The sequence below is a fragment of the Camarhynchus parvulus genome, chromosome 9, assembly GCF_901933205.1.
Source record: "Camarhynchus parvulus chromosome 9, STF_HiC, whole genome shotgun sequence".
Classification (NCBI taxonomy): Eukaryota; Metazoa; Chordata; class Aves; order Passeriformes; family Thraupidae; genus Camarhynchus; species Camarhynchus parvulus.
This window is the reverse complement of record NC_044579.1, coordinates 9,388,890-9,405,594: the sequence shown is the minus strand read 5'-3', so window position 1 is coordinate 9,405,594 and position 16,705 is coordinate 9,388,890. Positions and strand designations below refer to the sequence as shown.

Genomic DNA, 16,705 nt, shown 5'->3' with positions numbered 1-16,705 from the left:
CTTTTGTATATTTCTGGTTTTATTGCCTCCACCAATTTTGAGAGACCTCTTTCTCTGTTGTGTATCAGTTGACAGCACAGACAGAGACACTAAATCCTGGCAGGTGCAAAGCTTCTCACATCTCACAATAGTAGTTCTGGTGGAATCCCTGATTATGCGCCCATGTGTACCTGGGCAGCAGTGTGCCTGTAGTGTCTGCTTTGTGGAAATAATTTAAACATGTTTTCGTTGTACGGTTCTGTGGTGCCCAAGTGTTAATGCTGTTTTCTTGGCCACCCTTATCCCAGCGTGTCATGTAGGGCAGTGAGCATCTTCTCAGCACTTCCTTAGTTCTTTTAGTTTTGTTGAACAATAAGGTGGTGAAAAATGAATTTACAGTCATGAAGTGCAAGGCTCAGTTTCTTATCTCTGAAAATCTTCCCAAAATACTGGGTAGTTTAAAGGGAGGTTTGAGGCAGTTACAGGTTGTCATGGTTGCTGCTGATGTCACAGTCCCAAAATGACCTGTGGATACCCTGTGAGAGCAGTTCCACATACACCAAGTAGTTCCATCATTTTCACTGCATCCTAGTCGGTCAGGCAGGTGAGTCTGTTGGCTGAACCGCACCTTGAGCCCACTCCAGTGCAGTCCCTCCTTCCCAGGGCATGAGAGCTTCCTTCTCTGTGCCTGGCCCTGCTGCCAGTGTGTGTCATGGAGCCCTCTGAGCTGTTGGCTTTGCAAGTCTGCAGTGGGCTGGTATTTCACAGCTAATCCTCTTCCTTCTGAAAGAGGTGGAGTAGTTGTGTGTGCAGAATACATCGTTGGGTTAATCAAACCTTTCGTGTGAATTGGAATTAAAAAACTTGACCCAACTACTCAGCTCTGGTACAGAAACTAGTTTGCTGATTTAAAGACCTAAGCCTCCTGCCAGTGCTGTCCTTCACAGCAGGAGAGCCTTTGCCATGGAAAACTGCCTTTTTTCAGTCTGTGTAGAGAAATTGCAGCTTATGGGATACTGGGCCAGGTTAGGCAGGGCTTTTAGTCTTCCACAGCTACCAGAAGTAGGTTGGACACGTTGGATTCAAAGAAGGATGGATGGGATTTCCAGCTTTAAGCTCAGAGGAACGAGGAGGAAATGTAATGAGCAAAGTGAACTGTAACAACAGGTTTGTAGGCCTGTGGTCACTATCATATAGTTGGGTTTTGCTAATGAGAAGGTAGTAAGTCCTAAGTTTGATACAAGATGCCCAAAAATACAAGTGACAGGGGAAAGAGAAGGCATGATTATGTTTCTATTGTACCAGACTGCCAAGGTACAAAGCCTTTTTCTGGGAGGTCCAGCCCCAAAGAGCATATGGCTGCAATTGGTGAATCTTAGTATCAAAACTGGTATTTTCACAATTATTTGGTCCCACCCAACCCAGCGCTGGCTGCTCAGAGCAGCAGGTATTGCCTGTTTTGAGCCTGTGCTGTACAGTTGCCTTTGCTACTTCCACTCCTTTCCCCAGCAGCACAGTAAACTGACGTGTGAGAGGAAGCTATGGCATCCAAGGAGTCAGCCTCCTTCGTGGACAGAACCACCTGGGATTTCCTCAACCTACTGGACATGCTGGGGAGCCGGAACGGACGGGTGGGTGTGATGGAGGTGGACCATGCTGAGTCAAGAGCTCCCTCATTGCTGGTGGATTTTACCCGGGACCTGTGTGGCACAGGGGACATCAAGCACAAACCACAGCAGGCAGAGAATGAGGGAAAGGAAGAGGAGGACCTGGTTCCCCCGCATCTGATTTTTATGCTATGGCAAGCCAGTGTGTTGAAAAGGCTCATGCAGTGGGATCACCTGGAGGAAGCTGTCCGGGATGTGAGGAGCCTCCTCCCCTGCCTGCCAAATGTGCTGGTGCTTGTGATGATCCGTCCTGACTCCCAGGAGCAGCTGGACCAGGCAGTGAGAGCGCTGAGGAGAATGCAGTGTGTGCTGGATGGGGCCTTGCAACTGACTGTAGAGACTGCAATTTACAGCCCAGGCCAGCCTGGAGGTGTCCTGGAGGCAAAGAGAGCTGCCTGTAGGGCACTGAGAGAAGCCTTGAACTGCCATGAAGGTAACTGGGTGACACAGGGGTGAGGGACACAAAAACAAGCTCAGGGCAGAGCTTGAGGGACAGTGTAGATGGAAGTGGTGCTTGTTGACTGGATTCAGATACAAGAGGGAAGACAAGCTGGACCTTGCAGGTAATATGAGCCAGAAATGAGAATGAGGGTTTACATGCTGGGGTGGGGATGGACCATGTGTCCAAGCTAAGTGTGTTCCCTCTTCCAAGTCAGATGGTGTTGGGTCTACCTTGCCCCAAAACACACATGGCAGTGGAAATGGCTGCTCACTGTAAGAGCTGCAGTTCTGACTCCCTGATGGAGCTTTCTGTGATGTTAACTGCTCCACAGCCTCACTGACACTGAGTTCTTCATTGGAGGGATCTGCCAACCTTTTTTGGATTGCCACAGACCTTAGCTTTGAAAGGATGGTGTCAGGTGTTCTATCATTTGTGTTTCTTCCCCTAGAAGTCGACTCCCAGGAGCCATTTGTTATTTCACTCCCGGAGCTCAGATACTGCCGAGTTCTGCCTGAACGTAGGCAAGAGAAGATATCAAAGACAGATGGAGAATGAATTCCCTTGGGCAGCCAAATCTGTCAGGTTGGTTTTAGCACTGTCCTCCTGGATGTCCCTTTGCAGAACGCTTCCTTCCTGCTGACTTGCTTGTCTGCCCAGACCTTCTGCATGGATGAGATTCAGTGTGTGGCTGCTGCAAGAAGGGGACAGTGCACCCTCAGCATCACACTGTCCTTGCCACAAAGCTCAGAGTTCTTTGCTGCATTGTCTGAACAATCTGCCCAGGGAAACTTTTATCAAAAATCACTGGGCTTCTGCTTCGCATTAAATGCCTTGATTATCAAAATGTCCCTAAGAAACCTGTCCCTAAGAAAGCTGTCAGCAGAGAGGGAATCGGAGCAGGCCAGAAGCCTCCAGATTTGAAACTGTCCCAAAACAGAAATAGTGAGAGAAACTCAAGACTAAGGCCTCAGACCATGTTTTCCCAGCAGAACCTGGATGGAGGAGTCTTTGGTACATCGTTCTCATCAGGAACAAAGCTCCTGAAACCCTCCCAGGTTCTTTGTAGCAGGGGGTTGACCTTACATACAAGCATGTACACATCCAGCAGATTGAGTTTCTGGGATGGGTTATTTTGGATGGGAGGAACTGTGGGAGCAGTAGAATATTTTTAAGTCCAATTACCCACATAATAGCTGAATTAATTCCCCATCCTCTCTGGGCATGGCAAAGCAATATAGGTAGCTGCACTTTTTTGCATTGGGAGTTTATATATATTTTTCTCTCGTGTTTTTTGTAGATCTTTTGTCATCCTAAGATCTTCATTATCATCAAAAAAAGGATTAAACGCTTGATATTTATCTCATTTCTCTGTGTCTATGTGTATCTATAAGCTTTAAAGGTTTTATCTAAGACTGCAAAACTTGCTGAAGCTGCAGGTTTGTGCAGTATGGGACAGAAGGGGTGGGATTTGAGGGCAGTACAGATCCTGTAAACCAGTGTTTGTCAGAGAAAGGATTCTCCAGGTTATTTTTCAAATTCAGATTCTTTCCAGATCCTTAAGGATGTGGCTTTATGAAGCAAAACAACCTTGCTCTAAGTGTTTGGGTGGTGCTGGTGCTTGGCAGACTTTTGGAATGAGGTAACCCAGTCGTTCTGTTGTGGAGGAGACTTTCCACGAGCATTTCCACTAGATGAATTCTGCCTTTCATTACTGAGGACACCAGTTTTTGGTCAAGCTAATGAAGAAATAGTTCCCTTGAGTCAAAGGAAGACATGTACATGTTCAGGCTGTTTGTGAGTGAAGAAAGTTTGGCTTTAAAAGATCAGCATATTAGGACATCCTCAAAGCAAGAAGCCACAATGAGGTCCTGTGTCTGTTATTTCCTGTAGCATCTGAAACACACAGATAACCATCCAAATCCAGGCATAGTCCATGCAGCTCTCAAGTTTTTCCTCTGGCAGCATGTTTGTACTTTGTCCAGGCACTTCTGTGCAACGCGATGTTGGGCACTGTCAAGATGAAACAGGGAAGAAACTCTGAGATGTGGCTGAAATCCTGACCAGAGCTTGGGAGCACAGGAATGCCCTGCAAGGGCAAGTGCTGTACCCACAGGAATGTGTGGCTGGGACAATGAGGAGCGTGGTCACCCACAAAGCTGAGGAGGAGAGGAGGCAGAAGGCCATCCATGGGTGCTCTCAAGCTGCGCCCTTGCTGCATTCTCCACCTAATCCTGGGTGGATACAGAAAAATCTCAGAGTGAAGAAGAGAAGGGCATTCTTAGAGAAGGGCCCCTTTGTGGCCTCTTTCAGGGCTGGCAAACCAGGCAGATCCACATTGACCTGCTCTGCTCATTCCAGTAACTCAAGGGAAGCTATGGATCTGCCCTTTGCCTTATAAAAGGGAGCAGTTCTGAGAACCTGGGAGCTTGGCCATGCCAAGAAGGGGCTTTGTGAGAGGGAAGTAGGAGAATGCACAAGGCAGGGTTAGGGAGGCAGGAGGGGCTGTGTCTGTGTGCAGTGGTCCCAGTTATTGCTCCCCAGCTTGGTGAGGTCTGAGGTGATTTTTAAGAGGAGCTGCAAAAGGTAAGTGCAGAAAAGCTGGATTGTTGGTGTCAAAGGTATGTGTGTACTGGGAAAGAATGAAGACTGATAGCTGTGAATAGCTACTCTTGTGTCCTGTTTTCAAACCAAAGGTAAGGATCCAGCTGAGGACAGCCAGAAAAAAGGCCAGAAGAGGCAGCTTGGTCTTTTGGTCTGATTTCATACTCATTGCCACTTCTTTAACATCTTCCAATGGAGGATTCAGGAGTGGAATAGGCTGATAGGCTGGCTCCATCCTTCCCTGCCCTCCATCCCTGAGGGGCGTCCCTCTATTGTCTGACCAGGACTGACCAACACTTTGGGCTCTCTGCGCATGGCCCTGTGCCAGGTTTCCATCCTCCTCTTCAGCCATACCTTCCTATGCCACTCTGCCATCCAGAAGGGGACAGTGACTCAAGGAAACATGAGGAAACTTAGGACAGCTGCAGAGATGGGCAGCTTTTAGAGGGAACAGAATTTTGGAGAAAAGAGACAAGAAAAAGGTTTGAGATCAGGAAAGCCAGGCTGTGTCCCAGATGTGGAGTGCCAAGGACTTCCCAACTTTATTTGCTTATGGTGTATAACCTCCCCTGAGTGGAGCCCAGAGGGCTGTGATGACTTGGATAGATCAGGCCAGGGCTGAGCTGGTACAGGCTGCCTTGGGACCAAAAGTGGGGCTGCCTCAGCTGGCCCTGGAGGTGGTTGGATCTGGGGCGAGGGACCTGGGTCAGAACAGTGTGACCATCCAGTTTGGATTCAGTTGTGACTGAACTCGTCACAGAAGGGGTTCATGTCTGGTTTGATACAAAGTTCAAGCTCCAATGGGTGAAAAGTGGGAAGGTGTTTGGGTTCAGGGGCCAGAAAGATTGAGAGGATGTTGGAGAAGGTCAGTGGAGGAGATAGGAAGAGCCATGGAGGAGTGAACAGGAGGCAGGCTAGAAGGGAATCAGTGGGACTGGGATGTTGGGGGCAGGAGTGGGGTTTGGGGTATTTTCTTCTCTCACAATTACCTCCTCTCCTACTTCTTTGGGCGGCCCAAGGAGGTCTCCATGGATTAAGAGCTCAGTGAGTGCTGGTGCCTTGCAGCAATGCCCTGGAAACAACTGGTAGTGCTACACAAGTAAAGCATGTGCTTTCCAGCATCTAGTAAGGATGTGTTTTTCAAAGTAATAATTGAAGCAAGTTTGGAGAACAAATCAGTGGAAGAGCAAATGTACAAAGGTCTGCTGAGGCTTAGCTTAGGAGCTGGAACTGCAGCCAGTTCCAGCTCCTACCTGGCTCAGAGGCTTTTCCAAGTGTCCCTGTGAGCACCAAAGCTACTGAAAGCATGAATTTATGGAGCTGGGCTGGGTCATCAGACATCAGACTCAGAACAGCTCCTACAGATTCCTTCTTGCTCATTCAGTCTCTTTGCTCTTCTATCATCAAAACTGGCACAAGAATCCTTTATCCCTGTCCTCTTTTTACTCTCTTCAGAAGAAAGGTTAATCTTGGTAAATGCAGGCTATAATGCAATAGACCTTTTTTTGTTGTTTAGGCTTCAAGGCATTACTAATGCACTTCACTCCTTTTCTGAAGTCAAAAATGAATAGATGTTTTGTCTTCTCTGGGCAGCTAAAGCATATGTAAGAGATGTGATGACCCTCACTTAGGGCTGTCTATAGTGATTCTCTGCTACTGTGACTGTCAGATGGATGTTTGATGGAGTGTCAGGTTTTCTAAATACGTCTGAGTTCTTGCTCAGATTCCTGACAGAGCTCTGAAGACGTTTTATGGAAGACTACAAATGCTGCTGAGCTCATGACTGCCTCGGAACTGTTTGAGTTGTACCTCTTTAAGTAACACAAAGGGAGTTGTATGTGTTAGATCTTACCCCTGTTAATGAGTAAAGAAATGTAAACAAAGTTGTTTGGGCATTGTGGGTGACATTCACCTTTCCAATCAGCCTGTGCTGACAGTGTTACATGTGTACCCAACAGAAACTAAAGAATTGCAGTGGCCATGAAGAACAGCTCTATGTGGTCCCAAATACTAGTTTTTAGTGGCTGTGCTGGCAGTTTGAACATCGAGGCCACTGCAGAGAATAGCCAGTGGTGTACCTGAGTTAGGAAGAAAACTCCAATTTTTTATGTACCTTCTCTGCAAGAATTATCTTCATAAATCTGGGGAACTGCCAGCTAGAAAGCCAGCTTCCCAATGCCTGAGGCATCTTGGCATCTCTAGGCAAATCAGTGGCATAGTGCTGCTCTGGGGTATGAGATGCTACACCATAGGGGACACCTTGGGGATGATGATCATGATTGCATGATCATCTGCTCCTCTATCATTGACTACGGGCTCTCTGCAATTTGCAAGCAGTTACAGCTGCAGTTTTCAGTGTGTCCCACTTTGCAGCCACCACGACCTCTCCTCATCCCCTCTCACATTTCAAGCCCCTCCACAGCACAGTTTTTTGCCTGAATTTTATCAACTCCTCATTGGCAAGAAGACCAGCCTGTGCGAGGGCTCTGAGTCTGGTCGTGTGGCAGATCCAGGGGCTCTTTACTAGCCTCTCTGCTGTGCCCACCCGGCAGCAGGCAGGGGCTGTTCACCCTGCGTGCGGGTCCGGGACGGGGCTGGAAGCGGGGGGGATCCTTGATACCCTCTCGCCCCGCTGCTCCGGGGTGTTGCTCTGCGCGGGGCCGGGGCTGGTGCCAGGTGCTGGGGCGGGCGCGGGCCAGTGGGCGGTGCGGAGCCGGGGAACAGGCGGATGCGGGCCGGACAGGGAGCACGGCGGAGGATGGCGGCGGCGGACCTGCAGGAGCTGCGGGCGCTGGTGGAGCGGGCGGGCGGCCGGCGGGCAGTACTGCTGGTGGCTGAGGTGGCGGAGGGGGCCCCGGCGGCGCCCGCACTGGTCGCCTTCGCCCGCGACCTCCTGGGCGACGAGGCGCCGCGCGCAGCGTGCCCGGGGCCGGGGTGCCGGGCGCGGCGCTCGCCAGGCGCCGGAGGCCGGGCGCTGGGAGCCCGGCTGCTGCTGGTGCTGTGCGGCGGCGGGGCGGCGCGGGACCGCGGGGCGAGGACTCGCCTGCGGGAGGTAGTGCGGGACGTGCGCGGCCGCCTGCCCGCGGGGCCGCCGCCCGCCGTCGTGGGCGTCCTGCTGCCCGGCGGGGACGGAGAGGACGCGGCCGTGCTGGACGCGGCGCTGCGGCGGCACTTCCCGGCGCCCGGCACGGTGCAGGCGGCCCGGTACAGCCCGGGCAGCCCCGGCGATTGCCGTGCCGCCGCCTGCCGCGCCCTGCGGGCTGCCCTGCAGCGCCCCGCAGGTACCAGGGTTGGGGGACCCATCCTCCCTCCCTCCCTCACCCGGGCCCGGTTTTTACAGTGGGATTTGCTCCGTTTTCCTGTGGGATCTTCCCCTTCTCAGTGGGATCTACCCCATCCTAATGGGTTCTGATCTCTCCTCATGGGATCTCCCCTACAATGGTGTCAGGCTTTTCCCATTAGGATCTAAAAATTCCTGATGGGAGCTTCCTCTGACCCAATGGGATCGGGCTTTTCTCGTTAGCATTGGACCACTCACTACTGATGGGATCTTTACACACACACAATCTGATCTGCCTTTTCCCAATGAAATCTCTTTCATGCTGATGGGATCAGAGCCTTTCCAGTGGGATCTGCCTTTTTCTGGTGAGGTTCCCAGACCTGGCAGCCAGGATGGACAAACTTCCCAGCAGTTTGGGAAACACTAGAGTAGCTCATGGATAACAGGGATACGGCAGCTGACAGCCATGTGGCCATCCATGACATGGTGGCCTTCCATACATATTGGATTTGTGGTTTTGGGGGAAGCAGGACTGGGATATGGCCTGTGCCACAGGGTGCAGGCAGAACCTGACCTTCCTGCAGGAGGAGGATGCTTGTGCTGATTTTGCATAATGAATAAGTAACAAAGCAAGTTGTTGTTCGTGTGTAAAACAATATGTCAGGGTAAGGATGGCAGGATGAAAGCTGGGTGTCAGCCAGGCCTGAAGAGCAGCATTTGCCCTGGGGTGAAAGGGGAGTTGGGTTTGTGCGTCAATGTGGGGTGATGGGCAGCTGGGCAGGCTCTACTCTCACAGCTACCACATAAAACACTTAATTCTTTGGCACTGTTTGTCTTGGGCTGTTTCCCTTTCCTCCTCCCTTCTTTCATTTTTTTCCCACTTTTACCTTGCTCCCCAGGATTTCCAGGGGCTTGGGTGTTTTGCTGTCTTGCTGGCTTTACCTTGAGGGATCCTGCCACTTGCCTTCAGCACCACAAGGCTGACAGGGTCTCCTGGGATCCCTGGGACATGGGGATGATTGGCTGCAGTTCAGGTGCTTCTTTCTATCAGCTCAGCCCAGAATCCTGGACCTGAATGTTGAGCAGCTTTGAGGTGGCTGGTGGTGAGGGCACAGGCCTGTCTTCTGCCACCTCTCTACTGAGGCACACAGCTCTTTCCTTTCACATGCTTTTGTCTTCCTCACATTGTTCCTGCTGCAAGAATTTCTGGTGTGCTCCCAGACATCTGTGAATCCTCCAGTTCTGGTCGTAGCAGTCTGGTGGGACAGCAGCTGCAGAGGCAGAAAAGCATCCCTGCATCCCTTTTTCTGCCTTGGCAGAAAAGCACTTTGCTAGTGCTTGGCTCAGTATATGTATTTTTGTGGCTGGCTATGGAAAATGAGGAGCAGGAGGAACTGGATTGGGTGTTATAGCCTGATTGTGTGTGCTCACTCACTTCTGATGCTCCGCTTGGTGCTCTGAGTCATGTAAGTGTCCCAGTGTGTATAATGAGGACACTCATCACCTTCAGTGTTCAACCTTAGGCAGGAACAACCCCTTTCCATTCTTCTGTGAGCTTTGCCTTCCAAAATCTCCACCGGGACAGAGGGATCCCAAGTGTAGCTGTGCCTCCAAAGAGCAGTTGAACACTTCAGGCACTGCACCCCAGGCAGTGCACTGGAGTTTTTTGTTTGTTGACTGCCAGAATGACACTGAGCCCTTTAGTGTCGCAATGGCTCAATAAAGTGAAGGACACTGAAGTGGTTTATCATTTGTCATCTGATTAAGAGGTGAAAGGCTGGATGATATTTCAATGGGAATACTGAACTGCTGCTGTTGGAGACCATATAAAATTATGCTGCTGTAGTATTTTACAGGCTGCTGTAGAGTTTTACTAAAATGGTTGGAAAGTCTGTAGTAACTTTGTTGTCTTCTAGAATAATTACCACACATTGACTACATGTTCTCTGCAATTTGCAAGCAGTTTCAGCTGCTGCAAGACCCTGGGTCCAGCAGGTCTCCGTGGGAGGGAGGAATTGCTTAATAAAGCAGGGAGAAGTAAACAGGTTGATGTGGCAGAAGCTGTGTGAAAATGCAAAAGGAAAACTTCCTTCTGTGGGAATTCCCTAACTGTGTCAGTCCCCAGCCTCGCCATGTGTGCCGGCTGAGCTGCTGCCAGGTTTCTTGCTCACTCTCGGCTGCCGCATCCAGGCTGGTTTTGGCAGTGAGGTGGCAAAGTACAAACTGACATCAGGGTAGCAGAGAGGTTTCAGTCAAAAATAAGGACTACCAGGAGTTGCTCTGTGCTTTCTAGTGGTGGGCTTTATGGAGTGGACCTGATTTTGTTGCTAGGACCCGGCTCATGGAGGGAGATGTGAAGAAGCAGCAGGGCTGACCTGCTGCCAGTCTGAACTCATCTTCTCTGGTTTATTCAGAAGACATGAAAGACAGGGAGAGGTGGAGGCTGCCATCCTTCCTGCAGTGCATTTCTTGGAACCAGAGGAGCTGGAGAAAAGATTACAAAGCAAAAGCTGAAAACAACATTCATGAAGGTATGCCCAGCTCCCTCCCTTGTACTCTGTTGTGATTGTCAGAAGCTCCCCATGATTCCCTGGTGGTTCTGGTGCCCAAACCCCTTGCTGGTAGCCTCTTCCACCTTCCAGCTCTGCAGTTGACCTTGCTTCTCTGGCTGTGGTTTAGCCCAAACCTGAAGAGAACCAGCATATATGTCTGCTTTGTTGCCATTTCCTTGTTTTCTGACCTTTTGCTTGTCTAAACAAAATCACGCTGAGTCTGGTGCCCAAATGCATCCTTGGAAGCACTGCTGAACTCAGCATTGCTGCATTTTATTTGAACGTCTGGAAGCAGAACTACTCTCTGTCTAATCAATGAATTGGAAGCACCCTGATATTGTGTGATGTTTTCTGCAAACATGGGTGGAAGAAGTGTTCCCAAAACATTTGCTTTTAGGGCTGGCAGAGAGAAGGAAGAGGGCAGTTCAGCCTTTGTGCATAGTTGGCACTTTGGCTTGCACTTCCCAGTAGTGACTTTATTTTTTGCAGGAGTGCCTCATGCAGGAGGCTACAAGGCTTGTGCTGTGGAGATCCAGGTTGTACTATGAAGCACAAAGAGGAGGGAAAGATCCTTCACTGTAAAAATTAAGACTAGACTAGACTAGAATAGAATGTTATATTTTCACTTGAAAGGGATCTACAATAATCATCTAGCCCAACTGCCTGACCACTTCAGGGCTCACCAGATTTTAAAGGATGTTATTAAAGGCCTTGTACAAATGCCTCTTAAATATATAAAATACTTAAAGAGCATAAGAGTCAGACAAAACAACTGAAATGAATGCCCAATTTATGGAGCTTTGAGACATGTGAGACATATGAGGCTTGTGAGATCCACTCTCCATGGTCAGAAAATGGAAGTGCCTGATCTTGCTGTCAGTGCCAGGCAGGCAACACCCTGTGGCCATGCAACTTCTTTTGAGATTGCTGAGACTTCAGGAGGCCAGGAGCCAGGCCCTGTGCTCCTTTGCTCTATTTGCTGAAGCAATGTTAAGTTTGTAAAACAAAATGAAAATCAGTTTTGAAAAAAAAAATCAGCTGTGCTTAGGTTGTGAGTATATAGCAATTGCTTCAGCCCATGCTTTTTTTCATCTTAAGTTGCATTTTCTGGGAAGAGGGGTTTTCCATTCAGGTCTGCCTTGACCTCTCTCTGCTCCCTGCAGATGACCTGCAGGACCCTGAGGAAGAAGTGGCTCTGGCCAGCCTTTCCCCCAATGGAAACTGTGAAGAAGCTGCTGGAGGCACAGGCACCTAGAGCTGCTGGGCATCCCACACAGTCCACATCCCAGACCTGCCCAGTGGATTTGGAGCAATGGGAGGAGGAGCTGGTGCAGGCCCTCTCCTCCAAGGACCCACAGTTCCAGGGAAAAGCTGCTTGGCTGAACTCATCAGGGTTTTTTTAGCTGCCACCAGCACAGAGGGTCTGCGCCAGAAAGCCATTCCCTGCTGCCCCGGGGCACTTGGAGCTGCTGCTGGACACTGGGCTTCTGAGAAGCCCTTTGGGATGTACCCCACATCCTGGGCAATATGACTTTGGGACTTTGAGTGTGAAATGCAGCCACCTGTTTGAAGAATGAGAAATGTTTTTTAATTCTGAGCAAAGTTCCCTGCTGAGGTTGCTGGGGCTGGCCTCCCTGACAGACTGATTCTGCTGCCTTGTTTTCCTACTTTATTGGTGCTTGGAAGTTCCTACCCTCTTTGTGATCAAAAACCAAACCAAACCAGAACAGAAAAAAAAAAAAACCCAACCAAGTAACACATGAGCTTGGAGACTGCAGTGAGACTCAATGTGAGTGAGCTCTGGGATCTACCAGCTACTGAAAAGGCTTGAATGTAACAGTGTAACATGAAGAATGCAGTAACAGCCCAGCTTGAGGGGCAAGAGTAACATGAAGGATACGGATGGTACGGGCATCTACATCACAGCGGGCTTTGGGAGCAGGATCTGTCCCTCTGGCTTGTCCTGGTGCTCATAGGCTAACTGGGTTGGTGGGGTGGCAGGTGGGCACTAAGGTGTGGCTGCTGCTAGATGGGGCTACAAGAGAGGGCCATCTTACCTGGGAGATCTCCACAGGCATGGTGGCACATCTTGGAGGTGGCCTGCAGCACAACAACAGGTGGCTGTTTCATAAATAAACATAAAAATATAAAAAATATCTATTTAAGTAGTTCCAAAGTGTTGCCTGTAGCCTGTGGGGCAACACAACTAACTAGAATTCCTTGGTTTACAAGGAATATTACTACAATGCTAAAAATATCTTTAAAATTCTTTATGCAACATAAAAGAGGTCTTGTTTTATTTTGAGCACAAGCTTGGAGCTGGCTTTCCTTTAGGAGTTTCCTCCAGCTCAGATCAGAAATTTCAACCTGCTACCTCTACTTTGGGTTAATTGTCAAAGGGCATCCTCTGTGCATGCCTGTCCTCTCTCTGGCTCCTTTTTCCCCACTGGCAGTAGAAGTGTCTGGAGTCCTGCCAGCTCTGGCCAGCACTCTGCCCCAGAAGTTTGCCTTTGGCATCCCTCTAGCTCTTACCTGGAGCAGGGGATGCTGCTCTGCACAGAGGGCACTGACCCACTCCTTCCAGCCTCCAGGATTTCTGTGCTTATGACCTGTGGAAAACACAAATGTAACCAAGTGACTTGGTGTGAGTGGCTGCATTACCAGCCCCAGATTTCAGCACTGAGCACTCAGTTCATCTTGGTGAGATTAAGGTTCCCTCCTGCTCCATCCCTGTACAGCCTAGGTCACTGCACAGGTCTGTATTTCCCAGTAAAGCCCTTGGTTGGGTGGGTCAAGTGGGACTCACCAGGAGGAATCTTTATTTTCTTGCAGCATTTAGCCTTTGCTGCTAAGCATTCTCCAATGAAGCGGTGGTCCAAGAGCACAGACTGGCATTAAACCTCCCTTAGTGCTGCAAATCCACTGGATTTATTTACTGGTAATTTTTAGGTAAATCATGCAAGTTTATCCCTGCAAGAGACTGGTGGAAGTGGATGAATTGCCTGGGCCTTAGGGGGTGTGAGTGAGAATACATTTGACCAAAAGTATTGTTTTTCTTTGACTGAGGAATAAAAGTGACTTGAATTACTTTTTTTTAAGCTTTTCTCTTTTCACTATCTGTGCACTTGGAGATGCAAGCAGATAGTTTTACATGTTTAATTGATTGAATAATTTAAGGGCACTATTACATGCTTGTCGAATAAAGAAATTTTCCAAATTGGAATGTGCTTATTTGTTTGCCATGGTGTTATTCTCAAAGTAGCATTACGTACAGCTTAACTCATATTTACCTTGGCTTGAAAAAACTGGATATTGGGATGAAATGGAAGTGACCCCAGTGTCTGAAATGCAGAAGATCAGAACTGAGTGCAGCCCAGGTGGGGCAATCGAGAAAGCTGGACATCTTCCCAGTTGTCCAAGAGCGGGGCAGCTCCTCTTGGCATTTGGGTAGGGGTCTGATAAGTCATTCGTAACTTTCATTAATAATTTTCACTAACTGATACCATTATGCATCCGCAAGGAATTCAATCCCTTCATAGGGTATTTCTTCCTATTCAGTTGCATCAAGGAGAAATGAATGCTGCCGAAGTCTGGGCACCTCGGTCTCTTGTGTAGCATCGCTGCTCCTGAGCTGGACTTTCCCTGCTGCAAATCCCCCAGCCTGGGTATCCCATCTGTCTTGTGCCGCAGAGGCGGCCGGCATGTGTTAAACCCATGGGATAAAATCGCTGATCCTTGCACTGCCCTGGGACACGCGGTGCCCCTGCAGATGCCCGCCCGCTGAGGCCGGCCTGTCCCGGCGGGGGAAGCAGCGGCTTCTGTGGGCACGGCACAAACGCGGGCACCGGCGGGGTCACTCGCGGGGAGCTCGCAGCTCCGGTCCCGCTCGAGCAGGCAGCGGTGTGGGGTCCCATGGGGGCTGTGAGGGAGCCCCGGGAGGTCGCGGGGGCACCGGGGTGTCCGTGAGGGGCGGTGGACGGTGCGAGGCCCCCGGCGGCAGGGCTGCCCCGCTCTTGCCTGCCTGGTTCTCCGCCGTCCCGCGCAGGCGATCGCACGGGCACCCCTCCCGGCGCAGCGCGGAGCCGCCGGAAGAGGCCCTTGGCTGCACTTCCGGGCCGGGCAGCGGCGGCGGCGGTGAAACCGCGGTTGGGCCGGACCGGACCCGACCCGACCCCCCCCGGACCCTTCGGACCTCCCCGAGCCCCCTTCCGAGGGCAGCCGGGCGGCACCATGATCACCTCGGCCGGTGAGGCAGCGGCGCGTGGCGGCGTTGTCCGCCGGGGTTTCGCTGAGTCAGGGCCGTGACTGAGCACCGCCGCAGCTCCGCGGGGCCGCCCGTCACGGGGCTCCCCCGCCCCGAACACCCCCGGACGGCAGGGAGAGGCCACCCCCGTGCCCGGCGGTCCGGCACGAGCGGCTCCTGAAGCCCGGTGCCGTGTCCGTCTCCTGCCGGTGTCTCACGGGGGCTCCGGTGGCGGTGCCGCGGCGGGAGCGGCCGGGTTCCGCTGCTTGGAGCGAACGGCGCAGTTCGGGTGTGAAACCGGAGCGCGTTCGGGAGTGCAGCAGGGAGTGAGAGGGGCAGGAGGAGGAAGGACTTGGGAGTTCAGAAACGCAAATGCCTTGCACAGGAAACATCGGTCTGAGGAGTGCGGGATAGTGAAGCGTGTGAGGAGTTGGATGTTCCGCCGTGTTTGTGCGTCTGCTGGGAATTGATAGTGTGAGAAACCATGGGAAGTATTCCCAGAGATACTCAGGCCAGAAATTAACAAGAGGCTGGTTGTGACTTGGTGAGAGAAACCGTGCAGAGGGTGACAGTGTCCAGGGAGCTTTCTCTTCTGAATCTTTTGCTTTGTTTAAGTCTTTATTTTAATTGAGGTAAAGTGGGAATTAATTTCAGAGGCATTTAAAAAAATGTAAAAATGGTATGTGGGAGCGAGGTATGTAGGTGGCATGTAGGAATGAGATTGTATTGTCCTGACAGACCAGGTAAATGCAGGGACTTATTTTAAATAATAATAATAATAATAATAATAATAATAATAATAATAATAATAATAATAATAATAATAATAATAATAAAAGCCCAAAGCAAACATTTGGTGCAGAGATGCAGAAGACAGCTGGGAGGAGCTGGAAGTGGGATGGCTGCTAAATGCCTTCTTTGCCCAAGAGCCACGTTGATGTTCCTTCAATTCCTGTTACTGATGGATGTGTCTAACCTGGTCTTTAAGAACAATACCTGATAATGGAGGATCTGCAACTTCATGAGGCAAAGGAATAAATGTCTTCTTGTGAGAAGAATCATCAGATCATCAGACCTCATTCTTTGAGGCTTCACTAATGCTTGGTGTGAGCGGCGAGGAAGGGAATACTGAGATATTATCTGTTCCTGTTAATACTGAGATATTAACTCTTCCTGTTAATATCTGACAAAAAGATCAGATTATTCCCTTCCTGCTGGCAGCTGCCCTGAAGGCTGCACCCTTCCCAGGTGTCTGTAGAGCAGCCAGTGAGAAGCCTCCAGCCCCCCTTGAGGAGCTGCCTGCCAGAGCTCCTGTTCCCAGCACCCTGGTTTGCCCATGACTCAAATGTGGTGCCCAGCACTGGGCACAGGCTCTGGCCAGTGGGTGCCAAGGGAAGGGAAGGTGCCCCATGGAGCTGCCAAGAGCTGCTCTCACTTACACATCTGTGTGAGGTTTGGGTTCTCTGCCTCCCCTTGCAGCCAAATGATATTATTGATCATATTTTATCTTAAGCCTCTGTACTGTTCAGATTCTATATTTGTACATTTTGGTTTGGACCTGCACATGCTCCTTTTAGATTTGTCAAGATCTTTTGGAAGCCCAGTTCAGTCCTCCAGAGGCTTGCTGGCCTTTTCAGTTTCATGTGTTTTTTCAGATTTAAAAAAGTTGTCAAGCTGTACAACAGATTAAAGATTGAAAGCAGTGAATTGTGTTGGACTTTGATCAGATCATATTCCAACCCTTTCCGTTGCATCTTTGCAGTCTGGCAATGAAACCACCTATCCCTGTTCTTCAGATTAGCTCCTGTGAACCTCTCAGTCATGTCAGTTAAACAATATTTCTGTAACTGTACAAATGTTCTGGGACAAGATCAACAGTCAAAAGCATAAAGCTGTGAGGTACATCTCCTCTCATCCAAGTTTCCTTGGCATGGAAAAATT

At 50.1% G+C, this 16,705-nt stretch overlaps 2 protein-coding genes across 2 annotated transcripts in view; both read left to right on the top strand.

Annotated features, from left to right (window-relative positions):
- Positions 1 to 7,447: 7,447 nt before the first annotated feature.
- C9H2orf72 (chromosome 9 C2orf72 homolog) lies at positions 7,448 to 12,675 on the top strand. Its single transcript, XM_030954498.1, has 3 exons — positions 7,448 to 7,970; positions 10,384 to 10,500; positions 11,685 to 12,675. The coding sequence occupies exons 1-3, from the start codon at positions 7,448 to 7,450 to the stop codon at positions 11,774 to 11,776; spliced, it is 732 nt and encodes a 243-aa protein (XP_030810358.1). The 3' UTR covers positions 11,777 to 12,675.
- A 1,935-nt stretch (positions 12,676 to 14,610) lies between these two features.
- The window catches only part of PSMD1 (proteasome 26S subunit, non-ATPase 1), a 64,885-nt gene continuing 62,790 nt past the window's right edge, over positions 14,611 to 16,705 (top strand). Inside the window, exon 1 of the mRNA XM_030954130.1 lies at positions 14,611 to 14,767. Within this exon, the coding sequence (XP_030809990.1) occupies positions 14,752 to 14,767 (16 nt within the window). The 5' untranslated portion in view covers positions 14,611 to 14,751. The remainder of the gene's footprint in view (positions 14,768 to 16,705) is intronic.